Source organism: Chenopodium album, chromosome 14 (assembly GCF_948465745.1).
Source record: "Chenopodium album chromosome 14, dcCheAlbu1.1, whole genome shotgun sequence".
Lineage (NCBI taxonomy): Eukaryota > Viridiplantae > Streptophyta > Magnoliopsida > Caryophyllales > Amaranthaceae > Chenopodium > Chenopodium album.
Window position 1 is genome coordinate 25,959,359 of NC_137847.1, and position 20,696 is coordinate 25,980,054.

A 20,696-nucleotide genomic window follows, 5' to 3' on the forward strand; every position below is an offset into this window, starting at 1 on the left:
ATTAGATATTGGTAATATGTATGTCAAAAGTTGTTGGTTCTTCGTTTTCCCATGCTTTCTCCAAATGCAATAGAATGTGGGATACAAAGGTAGAGGCATGTTGAAAAGCAAATGACTAAAATTTTAAACGGTTAATATCAAACAAAAAGATGTACTTTTGTTTATTTGGTTCTCTTTGTAATAAAGGAGTTAGTATGACATTTTTGAGTAATTTAAAGATTATTTAACTTCGTTTGTAAAACCATACCTTTTTTTATTTGTCATATAATATGTCAAACAAAAACTTCAAATCAAATCAAATAAAAAATATTCAGATCAGATATGTGTACCACATTTGTGGAAAAAGGCTATCAAATCCCAATAATTTGGCAATTTATCCCCAAGAAAGACATAATGTATTGTGTATTTCACTCCATATAATCTCAAGTGTTTCTCCACATCATTACGTTAAGGAATTAACCCAAGTATTATAAAAAAATACCAAGATTTCATCCAATAATTCAAAGACAAGGAAAACCACAAATCCACAAATCTATATACAAACACTAGTCACATAGGGCAAGTTAGTGGAGAACAAGTCTTAAATAACCTAAGGCAGAAGGCTGCCCATGGAGGACCTAGTTAAGGACAAAACGGTGCCTTGAATCAACATAACTCTCAACATCCCACAAAAACGACCCAAAAGTTACAGCCTCCAGAATAAGTCTTCTTAGACCACCAAATCCAATCTTGATGAACTCCTCACTAGATGAATCTATAGTTCCCTGAGGTGTCATGACTACCTCTGGTTTCCCAAACAAAGCTTCAGTGTGCTTTTCAATAATTGAAACAGCCTCCTTGGATCGAATAGTGGCATATCTTGTGAGTGTTTCTGCATCGAATGCCATGACATAGCTTCTTAGACGGGAGGGTTTTATCCCTTGGTCAAATCCCCCTGGACCAATACCACCAGCCCAAGATGAAACTTCAGGATGCAAATGCGCCTGATCATGATGGAATGAAGCAGAGTCCTCAACATCCATGTGTACCCCATTTTCCATTGTAACTTCATTTTCTCTTCCATCTATCTGCTCAGGAAGGATCTTCATGGCCTTTTCAAGCTGAAACCTCTGGTCTATGCGCTTGAGAAAGTAACCAAACATCACTGACGCTGCATATACCTGCCCAATTCTGAGCTTGCTGATCTGTGCTACTGAGCTTGAATCTTCCAACCGGTTACCAAGTATAAGAGCGAGATGATGCTGGATCATCTCATACGCTTCAGGAGAGTGCACTTCTTTTAGCTTCCCATCTGGACTAGGCCACACATCCACACGACCTGAAGGATCAGCTGAAGATGGAGTAATAGAGGGGATCAGTGAAATATTAGCATCCACGAATTTTTGTACCACTAAAGTGTATAAAATCTCTTCCAAAGCTTTTCTCCTTTCATTCGCCTTAACCTCTGCTATCCTCCTGATCACAATATTGAAAAGATGATAAATATAAGTGCTACATGAATTAAAAGTTATCTACGACATTTATGGATTAGATTTAACCACTAACCTGTATAGTACAAGATCAGTGCTTGAAGCAGATGGCTCTTCCTTCTGTTTTTCGGCTTCACAATCAGTCTGCAACTGCTCAAGTTGCTGGTCAACTGCAGCAGGGACGAGGTGTGGATGGCTGACTAAAATTTGAGACAGAAACTGCCCAACTGGAGAGACTAGCTGAAGGGGAGCGATGGGTCCAGTAGAGTCAAAAGAATTGGAAGAATTAGATGCTCGAACTACAAGAGCCTTTCTGTTCCTAGAGGACAATTTTCCAACCCTGAGCTTTACATGATATGGAGAGGTAGACTGCAAGAGGTCAACTATTAGTATCTTAATATTCTTTTACAGTGAAAGGACACCCCAAAAGAAGAACTAAATGCACAAAAGAGCACAAGCAACACAGTAAGTTGTAAATAGAAACCAAAAATTGTTGACTTATTTGAAATCTAATCTAAAAAATATAACCCATAAGGCCCTGCCCTTAACCGGTGCGACCTATGCAACCGCACAGGGCCCATAAATTGGGTACGGCCTCATGTCTAAAAATGCAGTTAAGTAAATAACACATCACATGAATATTGTTTATATGTGGCGTGGTTCAGTGGTGTTGTACAGTTGTGCACAGCCGCAAACAGAGCATAGCTGGATACGCCGTTGCTTGGAACTTTTTAATGATTTTTTATGTTTCTTTCTTTTTTTTTCTTCCTATTATATACAAGTACTTTGTATAAAATTACTCCTATTTTGATTTTTTTTTATTAATTTAATGCAGTTTTCTTATAAAAATACTCCTATCTTGTTCATGTAGCCAACCCAACTTGGCTTTGATTGATTGACCGAAGTTAAAGCAGTTTTCTTATTGGATTTTGTTTTCCTCATCCAAGTTTTCCTTATAGCACACTTTTTATAGTTAGTTTTCAAAAATGAGTAAGCAAAGATTTCTAAAATATCTAGCAATAATGATTTTTCTATGACTTGCGTTAATCTAAGAAAGGGCCAAATATTATCCCAATTGCACAGGGCCTAAACAATGATTGGGAGGCCCTGCTCACACAATCCCTGATCAATCACAATCAAGAGATAAAAACACATAGTATTGTGTTAAACTATAATACATTGAATAAAAGATAAATTAGTCCTTTAGAGTTTAAACTGTGACTTTGTAGCAACCTTGTAAAGTCATACTATGAAGCACAAGTACCCCTTCCAACAGGTGTTTCTAGTGATGAGTAGGGGTCGGATATACCCAAAATATGTACCAGGGATGGTGATTCAGAACGGGTACAACTGACTAAAAATGGGCACGGCGTGTGTGGAAATAGGGACATCTTGGGTATAGCTGAGCTCACCCTGAGCATCTTTTCCTACATACCTCTTCATAAATTAGAAAGTTTTAGCCCAAAATAAAAGGCAAGGACACATGCAGCTTCTATCTCTCTCCTATTCTCTTCTTTGAGTTTTCTCCCTTTACCAATTCAATCATTTAGACCATACACCAATTTCCATCCTTGCCAATGACACTCATCATGTCTTGACATCTAAAGCTTCACCCCTTTGTTCCTCCTCTTCCTTTTTTTTTTCTTATTTGATTTCAAGGAGACCAAAAGACTATAAATTAAAACTTAAAAGATGTGGTAGGGTTAAGGCTAAACAACTATAGGGAAATGTTGAAAATTGTAGTTGTAGAAAACTAGAAATCCATGTGACTAAACAGTTTACTCTAACTCTCCCCAGATACCCCCCGCCCCCTCTCTTATAGCTAAAGATTTATTATCACCTCAAATTTAAAAGGTTTATCAAATTGAACTATATTTTTATATTCTCTCTATTCCCGGAATTCAATTTGCTTATTAGAGACTATTGTTTCTTGGAATTCATGGAAACATAAAGTGATTGAAGTAAGAAAGAGAGGGTAAAAAGGTAGGTGAGTGTACAAGAAAAGGTAGACAAAGTAAGAGACAGTGGTAAAAAGAGTTGTAGATAGCATGGGGTAGGAGCCTAAAAGGGGTATTTGAAAATAATTAATCAAGTAGTAGTGAGATGAACTTTTTGAAACAACTCAAATTGGAAAGTAAGTTGAATTTTCCTCAATTTTTTTCGTATCCATGTCATACCCTTTATTACAATTTTGATTTAGTGGTTTTTCGTCCTTGTTCCATTATAATATCAGTGCTACTTAGTAGTCATATGTTCACCAAACAATTGGGCAAAGGTTTATACCAAGCAAGACTTGGCTCACTAGCAAAATTTCTTTGGGTTCAACTTGCAAGACCAAGACCAAGAAACTTGAGGATTCTCTTACTCCCAAGACCAAGAAATCGCGAGGTTAAGGAAGGTCTAGTCCAGTTGTCCTTTCCATTATATAAAAATATGGCTTAGGGTCGATAATGATTATTTTTATAAAAAAATTGTTTTCAATCAATCAAAGCCTTAATCCCATAAGTGGGGTCGGCTACATAAAGTGATTATACCGTGTAATCATCAACAAAAATCTTCCTCCTCCATCCCTAAAGATCTAATGCCTCATCCTCATGCAAATCCATAAACTTCATATCCTTCCTAACTCCTTCCAACCAAGTCATTTTCGGTCTCCATCTCCTTCATTTAACCCTTCCATGGTCCCACTGTTCAAATCTCTTTGTACCAATGCACCCTCGGGTCTACGATGCCTACCATACCCACTTTGTTGCGAATAACCTCATTTATGATTCTATCTCTTAGAATGTTCCCACATATCCACCTTAACATGCGTATTTCCGTAACCTCTATCTTTTTAATGTGCTCTTTCTTAGAAGCCAAACATTTGGTACCACAGAGCAATCCTAGTCAAGTCCTATGGGCCATGCCTTGATCAATCACCACCATTTTTTTTTGGATGATCGACCCAAGATAATTAAAACATTCACTCATGGTTAAATCTTTTCCATACAAACTCACCACATCATCGCTTGTCCCCCTCTCGGTACCTCTTTTAAAAATATGGTAAAGATATTTATAAATTTGCTTCAATACATCTTTTTAATTCTTATTGATGTCATTGAACCTCTTACTCAAATTATTTGCCCTTAATGCAGATACAAAAAAAGTATATGCAATCGGCGAAACCAGCATCCAAGACCAAAAAGTGTACTAAAACAGAGTATGAAGCCTACTCTTACCTAAGGCGGTTTAGGGGACCCATGTGACCAGATGTAAGCAAAGCCTTGCATTTACAACACACAGTAACAGTTACATGTCCGGTATTAATGATGATAAAAGTAAAAAATTTCATTGTACTCCCATAGGACTTTCCCGCCCCACATACCAATAAATTGCATTAAATTTTAAAAGATATAAGCCAATATTTTCGAAACTAGTTCATAAACTAGCCATATGGTGTTTAATCTCACCCCTAACATACCTAGTTCATTTCTCAGTGTTCCCAATATAGTAATGTATTCTACTATTCTAGACATTTATGCTAAAAATATGAGTTATTATTAGGTTCTCATTCTAAATAAAAAGTCCCATTATAAAAACTTCCAAATTAAACAGCATAAATATCTTGAGTTTCTAAACTAAAGAATGATTCTTACATATCTCAACTGATTAATATCGTATAGGCAAACAAGTTTTAAATATTAATCTTACCAGCATAGAGAACTTCCTTCTTGGATATGCTAGTGCAATAAGGGGTCTCAAATTTCAGAAGTTTAAACTCTAACAACCAAAAGGAAAAGATTGCAATAAAACCTTTCCTTTGGCTAGAACTCTACATTACTCTTGTCTCACAAACAAGACACAAGATACAACTCACTACCCCCAATTTCTAATTGATTGTCAAAGGCGGTCATAGTGCCCCTAATTCCTAAATGATTGCCAAACACGGTCATAGTGCCCCTAATTCCTAAATGATTGCCGAACGCGGTCATAGTGCCAACAATCCTAATTCCTAATTAATCGAACCTTAGACTATAAATGATGATATTGTATAAAGTTCTCAATATCAGTCCTCGTTTAAAAGTCAAGTCAACTAATACAAAACTTGCCCAGAAAAAGAAACTCCATAATATTGTATGTACTCACATCAAAACTCAATAAATCAATTTTGAATACTTGACATCAAAATAAAATAAAGTAAAAATCATCAACAAAAGTGCACTCAATAGCTGCTTAATGTTCAGAGAATCGAAGCTATACAATAATCAAATACTGGAAATTAATTAGAAATTTGAGAAATTCCCACCTTACTTAACCGATAATTAGAGGCAAAACGAATAAAATTGCTGCCATTTGAAACTGAAGTTGAAGGTCTTAATGGCAATCGAAGAACAGTAGCAGCTGCTTCCATCTTGACTTGAGCTGTTGTATTGCAAATTTCTAAAAAAATTCATAAACCCATTTCAAAAATTAAATAATTATTGCAAAATTAACAAATAAAAAAAGAAAAATTCGATTAGTTTACCTGAAGAACACGACGCAAAAGCAAACACGAAATTAGTAATAGTATCAGTTTTGAAGATAAACGTAAAAAAGAAGGAAAATGTGAGAGGTATTTTATAACATAACATCGAGGGAAACGAGTTTGAATAGGACAAGATTACCCCTGATTGAAATTACGATGTTGACTGATTAAGTGTGTTTTGACGAGGGTATATTGGTAATTTTACAGGGTGTGAAATGAGGAGAGACAGGGGGTAATCTGGATGCTTCTAAGCCTATTAGAGTAATTGTGATTGTAGAATGCCCACGCGTTACGATACTACTCGTATGAAAATGAAGGGTTGTTTGACTTGTGTTTTGATTCTTGGAACCGGGAGAGAGCGTGAAGCCGTGTTGGCTTATTTGTGTTGGGTTTTTTTGAGCCAGACTCAGTTAATATGCTATGTTAATATCAATAATAAAAAAAATATATATTTCTTTCATCTTCTTCCTTTAAACTCATACACAGTAGACAAATTTCTTAAAAAAAATGGCACAATACACTTGCTTCTTTTTCCTTCATCAACACCACCAACAACTCCTTCTTCCATGAACACCGACACGACGCTTAACGACATAAAGAGAACCCTAAGAAAAATACACAAATTAAGGGAATGGTTAACCCAAAATTCTAGGTATTCTCGAGGGTACCTGGGCTTTAACAATGGAGCATCTATTAGAGCTTGAAGAAAGCTTCACTTAAGTGGGGTTTGAAAAAAAAATGAAGAAGGTAAAGACCATTTAACTATTAAATTGCTCATATCATGATTCTTTCGGTGGTTCATTGTGATAAGCGGGACATTGAAGTCCATTGTTGAAGCAGATCTCCATGGTTGAAGGCTTGAACCTCTAATAATGTTGCTGAATTTACAGTCTTGTCATAAATAACTAACAAAAATGACTTTTATACCCCTATATTAACAACTTTTGTTTATATAGGATATTAACTTGTATTTTCTCGTTTTTTTTGGTACTTACGCGTCAAATTTATCAACGAGCACAACTTTGGGTTTTTTAATGATGATTGTACTTCCTCCGTTTTTATAGTTGCTATACATTTTTATTTTAAAAATTGTTAATTAGTTGCTACACTTTCTATTTTGACATTTCTTTCTTTTTATCTCTTTCCTATCTATATGGGTCCCTCTCATTTTTCTCTCTATCTCTCTCATTTTTCTCTCTATCTCTCTCCTCTTGAAAAATTGTCTTGGAAACCATGAAATTAAAAGTGTAGCAACTAAAAAAAACGAAGGAAGTATTTGTATTGTAATATAGGTTACGTGAATGAGTGAAAAAAGTGGTAGAGAAAAAGGTATGGTATAAAGTTTTATACAATGACTCCCATGAGTGTTGATTAGAGCTGGCAATCCTGATATAACACGACAACACAACCGAAACCAGCATGACACAAACACGAAGTTACTGAGAGAAAACATAAAGTTGATACGACACGACACGAAATCAACCTGAACACGACCCATTAAGATAAAGTAGTCAAATTATGCATTTATCTTACATTTTACATAATTTTATATTGATTTCATAAACAACACGAAATTAACACGAGACCATACATGAACACGACACGACTTTTTGTCAGCTCCAGTGTTTATAGTCTGATACAAACATTAGGAATGTATTACGAGCATTATGATCTAGTGTAATCCCCCATATTTTCAACTTAATTATAATATATTTATTTATTATTCATACAAATATTTTTATGTCGATTTCATTGAATAAATTATTTTTATGAAAAGATTTAAGGAAACTAATATGTTTTGACTAATTTAAAAACAATTTTAACTTAATAGCCCAAAACCTCAAGTTTACTCCTAATCTAATTAGGAAACCCAAGGCCCAAATAAAACCCCAAAAACCCTCACACTTCTTCCTCTCTCACATAAAAAAAAATTAATAAAAAAATAAATAAATAAAAAAATAATAAAAAGAGAAAACTTCCTCACTCATTGCTCCTCTTTTCACGGCTCACATAAAGAAAAAAAAATTCGAAACCCTTCGAACTGCTCACTGCTGCCCTCACCGCTTAGCCGCTGTCGCACCTCCACCACGCCACCGCCGCGCCGCTGCCCAGCCACCACTGCTGTAGTTCGCCTCCTTCTTCCTCCCTTTTCTTTACTTCTTTTTATTTTATTAAATTGATTTAAAGTTTCAATCTTTGTTTAATTTTGATTCTAAATTATTATTATTATTATTATGGTTTGATATTATACATGGGTTATAAAAGATTATAAATTGATGAATTTTAATATGTTTTATTTACAATACAAAATTTCAGATTTGTTTAATTAAGAAAATAAGGGTTTAAATATTGATTTTTCATGTTTTAGGGCTTGAAAACGTGCTAATCAAGTTACCTATTACGTTAAAGTATAATTATTTTGATTATATATAAAATTTCAGATTATTAAAGTTTCAATTTTTATGATCAAGTTGTTAATTTCATATTTTTATACTTCTAATCTCATAAAATAATGTTGTGGGTATTTTATGATTAAAAAGCCTTGAACTTTAAAGTCTAACCTCAACAATAAATTTTCAGATTTTATACTTATTATTTTGAAGCCTCTAATTGCACTGAATTGGTATAATTTTGGGTTTTTAACATACTAACCTACTATATAATGATTATTTCAAGTAAGTATGTTTATAAGGTTGTTTTATATACCTAAACTAAAATTTTCAAATTATTTACTTACTTTAAAGTTGCTGGAATTTTATGCTATAAGCTATATTTTCATGATTTTAACATTTAAACTTATAGTGAACTATTGAATTATTAACTTTGAGTATTGGGAGTAATTTAAAAGCATTATTTTGATGGTTTAAGAGGTTTTAAAGTAGTTTGGTATTGCTGTAAATTTATTTGTTTGGGTGTTGATTTAATTCTTGTTGTTTGGTTTAGGAGAGGACTTTGTAGAAGGCGACTTCTAGTTCCTAAAGTGGCCAACCGAATCGTTTATACAAGGTACCTACGAGTTACGAAACCTTGCCTTTAGATGCATGTTTCGGGATGTATCGAGAACTTAGTATCATGTATAGAGAAGACTGGGCTAAATTGTTTTGTTATACATTGTGATTTCCGTATGTTGTGCACTATTCTACATTGAAAGTATTATTTATGCATAATTGTGCAAGATGCGCTTAGAGACAAAGGTATGTGTTTTAGTGAAATAATTTATTTATTACTCATTCATGATTATTGAGATAGAACGAGTAAAGGAAGATTTTAAGTCTCATAATGTAATACCCCGTATTTTTATACGTATTTTATTTAAAATAAGTATTTTGTGGGGTATTTAAATAATTTGAAATGAATTATTTATGATATTTTAATTATTTATATTAAACAAGTTTGGAAATATTTTATAAAAAGGAAAGTTTTATTTAATTAATTATTTTATTAAGTTGGAATTTAATTTAGGAAAGTTTTATTTTAGTAAATTTTAATTAGGGAAGGGATTAGGAAAGAGTAAAAAGGGAAAGTTTAGGTAAGAAGGGTTTCTAGAGAAAGGGGTATAAATATTCAACACTTGGGAAAATTAAACTTTGCCCAGAGTAGTGAATACCCAAGGTAAATTTTCTCTCCCTTCTCCTTTATTTTTTTCTCTCTTTTTTTTTCTTTCTTTTTCCCCTTCCCCTTTATTGGTTCACCACCGCCACCCACCACCACCACCACCGGTGGGCCGCCGGCCACCACCAACACCAGTCGGCAGCGGTGGCGACCACCAGTAGGCTGGTAGTAGCCGGCAGTGGCGCCGACCTGCTGTCCGGCCACCCCTTCTTCGAAAAAAAAATTTTAATCTTTTGTTTTTATTTTTGTTTAAATCCTAGATCTAATTATAAATTATGGATTTTGTGTTAATTTTATGATGATTGACATCAAGTATGGTACAAATTAATTTTCAGATTTTAATTCTAATTAAAAAGCCCCAATTTTGAAACCCTAGATTCATAAATAATTAATTATTGAAGGATTATGATTTAGGGTGGTTTAAACCTTTAATTTAAGGGTTTTAAAACATAATTACAGCAATTTTTTATCAAAATATATTGCTGGAATTTTTGGTAGTATGCTAAAAATCAAGTTTCTTGAAAGAATTTTAATTACCCATTAATTGGGATTAAAGTATGAGGTTTTAAATAAAATTTCAGCTTGTTTTAATTAAATTATGAGTGGTTTAATAAGAGTATATATTGTTGGAAATTTGTGTAGAGTGGATTTTAATGCCATATTATGGTTTTGGTTTGTAGGGGATTTTGAAGTGAGTGATTTCTGTTAGTCGTGGCGATTTTAAGATCGTATTCAAGGTACGTTCGCGTATTTAGCATATTTTTGATGATGTAGTAGCATGCTAGACTTGATTAATTAATTCCAAGTAGTATCATGCTAGATTATGGTTGGAAATTGTGATTTGGTTGATATTGATGATTGAATTATGAAGCATGATTTATTTGTGATGGATTAATGATTTGAAAATAATAGTTTGGCATGTTGAATATGAACCACACTTTTATTTATGGCATGATAGAAAGCATGTTTAATTAAACTAATTGTTTAATTTGGTTTGGAATATTAAAAGGGAATTTTATTATGGTTCATATAATTTTTATTGATGCTATAAGCATGGAAAAGGAGCTATGTAAGTGTCTATGTACACGAGGAATAAATTGTATGTTGGTGCCTTAGTGCACTTAAGGTGTTTTTAACAACGAGGGATAGGATTTGTAACACCCCAATAATTCTCCCTTTTTCAAACCACTTACTTTAAATAAAATAGTGGAGAACCATTGACATGTTACCGCCACGTGTTAAAACGTTAAGGCTTTATCAAAGTATCGCAGCGGAAAAATCAAACTTAAGTATTTAAAATAACACAATTTAGAAAACGAATAAGTCAAAGCTTACAAATTGGAACCATATAAGGCCCTTATTTAAAACCAAACCAATATTAAAAATCCAAAACATAAATGAAATTGCAAAGCATAAATAATTTCAAAGAACGAATACACTCAATCACACCATCCCTTGACAATGCGATTGTCAAATCCCGAACTGCACATCATCAAGCTAACCTGTGCAATACTGCTCCCCAATAATACAAGTGTAATAATTGGATCATCACAGGATCATTGAAAGGCGAAGGCCATGACCAAAAGAAAACACACACAAAAGCACGCAATCAGCAAAGCTGAGTACATACAAGCTACAACGTACCAAACCTAGCATGCTCAATTAATTAAAGTAATTAAACATACAACACGAATTCATTAATCAAGTCTCCACACTTAGACAATTCAATTGACTCAACATACTTACTAACCAATTCCAAACACTTGACTCATCATATTCAATTTAATAAATTTAATTTAGTTTGGAGTAAGCAATAGACCAGGTTGTCCAATCCAGGTCCCAAATGACCATTTGAAATAAAAGTTTAGCGCGATGCAAGAATGGGCGCGACTCCATTCTCACAAAGTTAGTCTAGGATAATCAACATTACTAGCTCAATTAAATAATGTAGTTCAAAACTACATAACACATTGTACTCTGAAAATAACCTTTATCAACTCAACCTCGAATAATAATACAAACCTTTACTCAACTCTTTATCCCGTAAGTGTGCCATGCTCATTGTTCTATACCTAGCCTTGGACATGGGTAATTCGAATAAAACCAACAAGTATAAAAACTTGAATACTCCCAATAACTAGAAAACACCTTGAACCAGACCACATACGGGTCAATTCCCACTGTAGGGGACCATAGAAAAATAAATAATAAAGATGGTACCTCATTCTTAACTCATGATCATTATCTCATTACCAACATGCCAAGGACTAAGGTCTATAACGCCGAGCCTCAAACCAATAACAAAATAATCATTCTCAACCTTTTGATCGCATAGTCTGATCAAATTATCGTTCACGTGATAATAAATAATATCTCAATAATGGCACATGTTCCCAAATAACATAACAATTCGATTCATAATGTCTCAACTCTTAAAACACATACTAATAACCCAAATATAATCATATCTCAACCCAAAAATAATACTCTGCATTAATAATCCTAAAACCTCAAGAACAATACTCCCTATAGCAATAACATTAAAAAAAAAACCCCAGAAATATAGCACAATCATTCAATATAACAATAGTAGCAAGACAATTAAATCAGATCATATCATAAAATTATATACGTCAATCATATATACATACACTCAAGCATATGAATATCCAATTATACAATAATAATATAAGGTAATAATTATACAAACAATTAATCCAATATAATTCAACATGTTTGCATCCATAATTCCATACAAACATAATCAATTCACCAAAACATGTCTCATAAACATAAGCACATGAATTAATTAAATGTATAACCAAACAATTTTCATCCAAGTGTTCTCTAATCATGAAACTAAGTTCTTTTCTTTGGTACCTAAACATGATACTACTTACAACGAAGTAGACATGTACGTACCTCATACAAACAATCCTTTTGAGCCACTTTTAATCACTTAAAATTCTCCTAGGGAATAATCATCACTTCCTAGAAAACAACCAACAATTAATATTACTATCCCAAGTAATTTCCAACAATATAATATGATGAAAAACTTATTAAAATAAAAAACACATATTTATATGCTTAATTAACTTTAAACATAATTAATTTTATTAATCAAACTCAAGGATAAAATTTTAAAAATAAAAAACTTCGTTAAAAATGAAAAACTGCCCGAAAATCATATTTAGAGGCAGAATTTGGCCACGAGAGGGTGGTGCTCACTACCAAAGGTAGTGAGTCTTTCTTAAAACATCGTTTCCACATGGAAAACACTACTTTTTTGTCAAAATCGGATGAGTTCAGAACCTGATCGGGATTAAAACGGGATTAATATTAACGAACCGAAATCTAAACATTAAAATACGAATTTACGTGTTCAAAATAATCTGGAAACTAATTAGTAATATAATCACCAAAATTTCAAAACATCATTACTATAAAAGCCCTAAATCAATTGTTCATAAAAACCCTAAAATCATGATTTTCAATAATTAAAAACCCTAGGTTATAATTCATAAAATATGAAATTTATAACATAAATATAATCTGAAATTTATAATCTTTATACCATTAAAATATAATTTAATACTAAAAATATAATCTTTATACTAAAATCAAAACCCAAAACAATTAAAATAACATTAAGCAAAATAATGAAACAAAGGAGGATGAAAATAAGACTAACCTTTTTGTGTGGGAAATTTTGGGGATGTATGGGGTATTTATAGGAGAGAGAGTGGTGTAGGGTTAGTTTTAAGATTGGGCCTCATAAAATTAATGGGCCAATTAAGAAAAGAAAGTGGGTTTGGTTTGTTTGCTGGATATAAATTAGTGAAGAAAGGTTCATAAAAAGTTCTTTGTAATAAAATCGTTCATCAAACCCAAAAATAATTTGAAACTTTTGAAATTAAATCCGAAAAAAATACAAATAAATATTATGAATAAAATATAATTTCATTACTAATATATTTAAAAATACGGGGGATTACAATCTACCCCTCTTAAAAGAAGTTTCGTCCCGAAACTTAGCACAAAATCCCTTAAATTGCAAAACTTTTGCATAAAGCCATTTCAAAAATTTCAAAATTATATCCCAATTGTGTCATAATATCGACACTAATACTTTATCACCATTCCAATTTACGCACTTCACTAGATGCGTAAACAAATAAAATCGCTATGAAAAGCATGAAAACATCATAAAATAGCATAAAATAGGGTAAAAAAAAAAACGCGAAATTATACGCATTCTACCCCCCTTAAAGAACAAGAGTTACGCCCTCGTAACTCACCTCATTAAACAACTTAGGTTATCTCTTTCTCATATCATCCTCGGCCTCCCAATGGCTCATGTTTTCCTCACTTTTCGAGTATACCAAAATATCATCAATAAAAACAACTACAAACTTGTTCATGGAATACTCGATTCATCAAGTCTATAAAAATTGCAAGTGCATTGGTCAACTCAAAAGACAAAACTGTAAACTCGTAGTGCCCATATCTAATCCTAAAAGCAGTCTTAGGTATATCCTTATCAGCCACTCTTAATTGATGATACCCCGAACGTAAATCAATCTTGAAAAACACACTAGCTCCCTTCAATTGATCAAACAAATCATCGATCTTGGGTAGTGGGTACTTATTCTTTATTGTGACATTATTTCAACTCTCTATAATCGATCCACAATCTCATGCTCCCATATTTCTTCTTCACAAAATACATCCAAAACTCATTCACAATTGGCACATCTTCCACATTCACTTACTACTCATTTCCAAGTCTTGCACACAACAAAAGAACAAAGGATGTCCCTTACGTACAAGTTTTGACAACTTTAACGCAGAAATAATCCCAATACCATTTGGTTTCCCAAAACGTCTGTAATACACAATCTCCCCCAAAGAACTCCTTAAGTAAACATTCTTTATCTCACAATCAATCTTATATTAGCTTATAAGTGGCTAACCAATCTATTCCCAAAATGACATCAAGGTCATCCAACTCAAATTCTATAAGATCAGATGGAAAATCAGTCTCTCCAATCCTCAAAGGTAAACCCTTATGTATCTTGGTGCACCTCACAACCTCACTAGTAGGCAAACTAATAAGCAAGTCAATCGAATTTGGTTCAACTAGTCCTAATAGCAGCAGCTAAAGCATCATTGTTAGCCATCCTCCTTCTCTACCTAGAAATGTAACACACTCTTAGGCTGACATCAGCGCGAAAAAAAAAACTCTTCTTGCTTAATAAATCACATTCATAATCATCAAATATATATATTAAGGTAGAAAGGTGGACACGGCCACACAATCGCCCCTAATAAGTCACTTTCAAAGGAAATGATTATTTATTTTTAATCATTCCTACGCACACGAAAATTAAATAAAATAATTCCCTTGATTCAATTCCACCAAAATTCATGCATCAAGTGCATAACATCATTAAATTAACACACATTAGTAGACACATAATTACATGCTTCACACAAATAAATTAAATCATTTAAACATTTCACATTACACAAAGAATCTCATTCCATTCCATTCCATATGACATGCTTTAATCCTTAAACATGATACTAAGTGATCACTCAAGTTTGCACCATTACATGAACATACACAATTAAATAACTTGCATGATCACTTCATACAATATAAAAGCATTAAGTAATTAATTACAATGCATAAAGAAATAAATAATCTATTCTATACGCCCTTTCTAATGCTACCCAAATCTCACCGATAAGCAAAATAAGCACACAAGTTAGGAATAAAAATAAATAATTAAATTCATTTTATTTCAAAATAACAAAAATACTTTGAAAATATATAAAACAAATAAATAAACTTTTTTTTTTATTAAATGCCGAAATAAATATATTAGAATAAAATAATTTTTGAAAATCTAAGTTAACTTTAAATAAGGTAGTCGAATAAACTCATTAGATTTAAAACGTTAGGCGCCTAAAAACTTTAAATTAATTTTAGTGGTAATTAAATCGAACCTAAGCTCTCTGATACCACTTTGTAACACCCCAATAATTCTCCCTTTTTCAAACCACTTACTTTAAATAAAATAGTGGAGAACCATTGACATGTTACCGCCACGTGTTAAAACGTTAAGGCTTTATCAAAGTATCGCAGCGGAAAAATCAAACTTAAGTATTTAAAATAACACAATTTAGAAAACGAATAAGTCAAAGCTTACAAATTGGAACCATATAAGGCCCTTATTTAAAACCAAACCAATATTAAAAATCCAAAACATAAATGAAATTGCAAAGCATAAATAATTTCAAAGAACGAATACACTCAATCACACCATCCCTTGACAATGCGATTGTCAAATCCCGAACTGCACATCATCAAGCTAACCTGTGCAATACTGCTCCCCAATAATACAAGTGTAATAATTGGATCATCACAGGATCATTGAAAGGCGAAGGCCATGACCAAAAGAAAACACACACAAAAGCACGCAATCAGCAAAGCTGAGTACATACAAGCTACAACGTACCAAACCTAGCATGCTCAATTAATTAAAGTAATTAAACATACAACACGAATTCATTAATCAAGTCTCCACACTTAGACAATTCAATTGACTCAACATACTTACTAACCAATTCCAAACACTTGACTCATCATATTCAATTTAATAAATTTAATTTAGTTTGGAGTAAGCAATAGACCAGGTTGTCCAATCCAGGTCCCAAATGACCATTTGAAATAAAAGTTTAGCGCGATGCAAGAATGGGCGCGACTCCATTCTCACAAAGTTAGTCTAGGATAATCAACATTACTAGCTCAATTAAATAATGTAGTTCAAAACTACATAACACATTGTACTCTGAAAATAACCTTTATCAACTCAACCTCGAATAATAATACAAATCTTTACTCAACTCTTTATCCCGTAAGTGTGCCATGCTCATTGTTCTATACCTAGCCTTGGACATGGGTAATTCGAATAAAACCAACAAGTATAAAAACTTGAATACTCCCAATAACTAGAAAACACCTTGAACCAGACCACATACGGGTCAATTCCCACTGTAGGGGACCATAGAAAAATAAATAATAAAGATGGTACCTCATTCTTAACTCATGATCATTATCTCATTACCAACATGCCAAGGACTAAGGTCTATAACGCCGAGCCTCAAACCAATAACAAAATAATCATTCTCAACCTTTTGATCGCATAGTCTGATCAAATTATCGTTCACGTGATAATAAATAATATCTCAATAATGGCACATGTTCCCAAATAACATAACAATTCGATTCATAATGTCTCAACTCTTAAAACACATACTAATAACCCAAATATAATCATATCTCAACCCAAAAATAATACTCTGCATTAATAATCCTAAAACCTCAAGAACAATACTCCCTATAGCAATAACATTAAAAAAAAAAACCCCAGAAATATAGCACAATCATTCAATATAACAATAGTAGCAAGACAATTAAATCAGATCATATCATAAAATTATATACGTCAATCATATATACATACACTCAAGCATATGAATATCCAATTATACAATAATAATATAAGGTAATAATTATACAAACAATTAATCCAATATAATTCAACATGTTTGCATCCATAATTCCATACAAACATAATCAATTCACCAAAACATGTCTCATAAACATAAGCACATGAATTAATTAAATGTATAACCAAACAATTTTCATCCAAGTGTTCTCTAATCATGAAACTAAGTTCTTTTCTTTGGTACCTAAACATGATACTACTTACAACGAAGTAGACATGTACGTACCTCATACAAACAATCCTTTTGAGCCACTTTTAATCACTTAAAATTCTCCTAGGGAATAATCATCACTTCCTAGAAAACAACCAACAATTAATATTACTATCCCAAGTAATTTCCAACAATATAATATGATGAAAAACTTATTAAAATAAAAAAACACATATTTATATGCTTAATTAACTTTAAACATAATTAATTTTATTAATCAAACTCAAGGATAAAATTTTAAAAATAAAAAACTTCGTTAAAAATGAAAAACTGCCCGAAAATCATATTTAGAGGCAGAATTTGGCCACGAGAGGGTGGTGCTCACTACCAAAGGTAGTGAGTCTTTCTTAAAACATCGTTTCCACATGGAAAACACTACTTTTTTGTCAAAATCGGATGAGTTCAGAACCTGATCGGGATTAAAACGGGATTAATATTAACGAACCGAAATCTAAACATTAAAATACGAATTTACGTGTTCAAAATAATCTGGAAACTAATTAGTAATATAATCACCAAAATTTCAAAACATCATTACTATAAAAGCCCTAAATCAATTGTTCATAAAAACCCTAAAATCATGATTTTCAATAATTAAAAACCCTAGGTTATAATTCATAAAATATGAAATTTATAACATAAATATAATCTGAAATTTATAATCTTTATACCATTAAAATATAATTTAATACTAAAAATATAATCTTTATACTAAAATCAAAACCCAAAACAATTAAAATAACATTAAGCAAAATAATGAAACAAAGGAGGATGAAAATAAGACTAACCTTTTTGTGTGGGAAATTTTGGGGATGTATGGGGTATTTATAGGAGAGAGAGTGGTGTAGGGTTAGTTTTAAGATTGGGCCTCATAAAATTAATGGGCCAATTAAGAAAAGAAAGTGGGTTTGGTTTGTTTGCTGGATATAAATTAGTGAAGAAAGGTTCATAAAAAGTTCTTTGTAATAAAATCGTTCATCAAACCCAAAAATAATTTGAAACTTTTGAAATTAAATCCGAAAAAAATACAAATAAATATTATGAATAAAATATAATTTCATTACTAATATATTTAAAAATACGGGGGATTACAGGATTTGTGGCGCATTATGCGTTTAACGTGTCTTTGGCACCAAGGTAGATTTAAAAAGGGTTCAACATTTAACATTATGTGGTCACTAATTATTCAAGAATTAAATTGGAATGTTTAATTGTTTGAATAATTATAATGATTAATTTTATTATGGTTTGAGAGTCATCACCAAGTTTAATAATATGTAAATAACGTAAAGTGAAAGAGATTACGCATCAAAACTCTTGGAACGTATATACCTTGAGTATGAACATATGGGGGGAGTTATGCGACTTTATATTTGACCATAACTTCTACTAGGAGTACATGATGCTCTATTTTCCTTTTATTATTATGCGCAGGAATTCCGCCACTTATGAGTGATTCTTTTATATTGACACGGTTAGCTCCCGTGTTAGTACCCCTTTATTGGGGCAGGTTAGGGGGGAAACCCGTTCGATGCGTAATCAATACTAAATAAATTATTTAGTTACTTAGTTGAGAAGTTTTGTTGTATGTTGTGTGCTTGAAAACAGGTGCAACAAAGTAAATTGTGTGTTGATAGGTAAAAGCATGTTTGTGTGTTTAACTACGCTTATGTACTCAGCTTTGCTGATTGTATGTTTGTGTGTTTGTTGGCCTTGTCTTTACCTTGGCCATATAATGACCCATTTTTAATGGAGAGTAGTGGAAACAAGTAGAGAGAAGCTTTTCAAGTGATGAAGCATATTCATGATAGGCATGAATGAAGAACGAATCATGCTAGTTTCCATAAGTTTATGATGTATGATGTGTTACTGCTTTAATTATATTATGATATTATTGTTGCAAGACTAACGTGAAGGTTTTGAAATTGATTTGGTTTTGTTAAGGGCCTACAATGGTTCCAAGTTGTAGGTTTGACTTTGTTTTACTTTGGTTGACTTTACTTTCGTTGGTTGACTTTTTAAGTTGAGTCGTTTTAAATATTTTAAAGGAGAGTCTTCCACTGCGCGTCTTTGATAGTTGCCTTAGCCGTTTTCACGGTAGCAGTAATGTCTTAGATTTTCCTATTTAAAGCTTTGAACAGGGCAAAACAGATATTTTAAAAGGAAGGAATTTCTAGGGTGTTATACATAAGACGAGGTTCAGGTTTTGGGGTGCCTTATGCACTCAAGGTGTTTATACACCGAGGTAGTTAAAGGAATCAATAATAAATATTGATTGTCACTAATAAATCAAGAATTGAAATTGGGAACTTGCTTTACTTGATTGAATTGATATTGGATTGATTGTATTGTTTTGCATATGAGTCATCACCAGTCTAAACTTGTAAATCACGTAAAGTGCAAGATGGATGAGCAATAAAACTCTGGATTTGTGCACGTCTGGAGTAATGACAACCAAGGGTTGGGGTACACGGGGTATTAGCCGTGCACTTTTCTAGAGGCCGTCTGATCTACGAGTCTTTTATTTCAAATACTTTTCAAAAACTAGGAGTTAGATGAGATCTCATACTAGCTACGGTCACAGAGTCGCACCCGTGGTCGTTAGATGTTTTATTGATGTTTCCGAAAGGAGGCATGGGGTTTTTCTTTTATTGATGTTCCAAATGGAGCATGGGGTGGACAACCTTGTCTATTGCTTAATCCAATGAATAAAATGAAATGATTTAACTACTATTAACTAGTGGAGTCTTGTATAAAACTGACATTTGAGTTGTGTGTTGAGTCTATAATTTAATTGTGTGCAATGATTGAATGTTAGTAGCATGTTAGGGACTTTTTATTATATTTTGTAGGTTGTATGTACTCAGCTTTGCTGATTGCGTGCTTTGTGTGTCTTTTTTTGGTCATGGCCTTTGCCTTTCAATGACCCTGTGACGATCCAATTTTTACACTTGTAATATTGGGGAGCAGATTAACCACAGGTTCTTACACATGCAGCATTCACATCTAGGTGGTGGGATCTTGAGTGGAGTGTTGGTTGCTTTTCACATTTTATTTTGCTACTTACTTTTAAAGTTATTTAAACTCGATTTCATTTTTATACTACTTCTACTGGTTTGAGTTTTAAATAATGGCCTTAATGGTTCCAAGTTGTAAAACTTAATTTGGTTTTGTTTGTTGGTTTGAAACTTATTTATAACCGATTTAGTTTTTCCACTGCTAATTTCTGATATAGCCTTAAGGTTTGAACACGTGGCGGTAGCACGTCAGTAATTCTCTTGGATATTGTTCAGGGTACTCACAGGTTTAAAGAGAGA

The 20,696-nt window shown here is 32.7% G+C and overlaps 1 protein-coding gene across 2 annotated transcripts; it reads right to left on the reverse strand.

Moving 5' to 3' along the window:
• Nucleotides 1–444: 444 nt before the first annotated feature.
• Nucleotides 445–6,109, reverse strand: LOC145580179 (UV-B-induced protein At3g17800, chloroplastic-like). Of its 2 annotated transcripts, none has more exons than XM_081637570.1 (4): nt 5,977–6,109; nt 5,758–5,891; nt 1,546–1,838; nt 445–1,455 (listed from the first exon to the last, which is right to left on the reverse strand). In XM_081637570.1, exons 1-4 carry the CDS (start codon nt 6,080–6,082, stop codon nt 618–620), a joined length of 1,371 nt encoding a protein of 456 aa, XP_081493696.1. In that variant the 5' UTR covers nt 6,083–6,109; the 3' UTR covers nt 445–617. The 2 variants fall into 2 exon arrangements, with proteins under 2 accessions (XP_081493696.1, XP_081493697.1); XM_081637571.1 differs by having other exon boundaries at nt 5,758–5,873; nt 5,977–6,026.
• Nucleotides 6,110–20,696: the final 14,587 nt, after the last annotated feature.

What these genes read in the sequence shown, in the direction of transcription:
- LOC145580179 (XM_081637570.1), bottom strand. Translation starts at nt 6,082, where the DNA reads ATGTTATGTTATAAAATACCTCTCACATTTTCCTTCTTTTTTACGTTT. An exon ending in TTTTGCGTCGTGTTCTTCAG is followed by an intron (nt 5,892 to 5,976) that starts GTAAACTAATCG and finishes GAATTTTTTTAG; the next exon opens with AAATTTGCAATACAACAGCT. An exon ending in CTAATTATCGGTTAAGTAAG is followed by an intron (nt 1,839 to 5,757) that starts GTGGGAATTTCT and finishes GACCTCTTGCAG; the next exon opens with TCTACCTCTCCATATCATGT.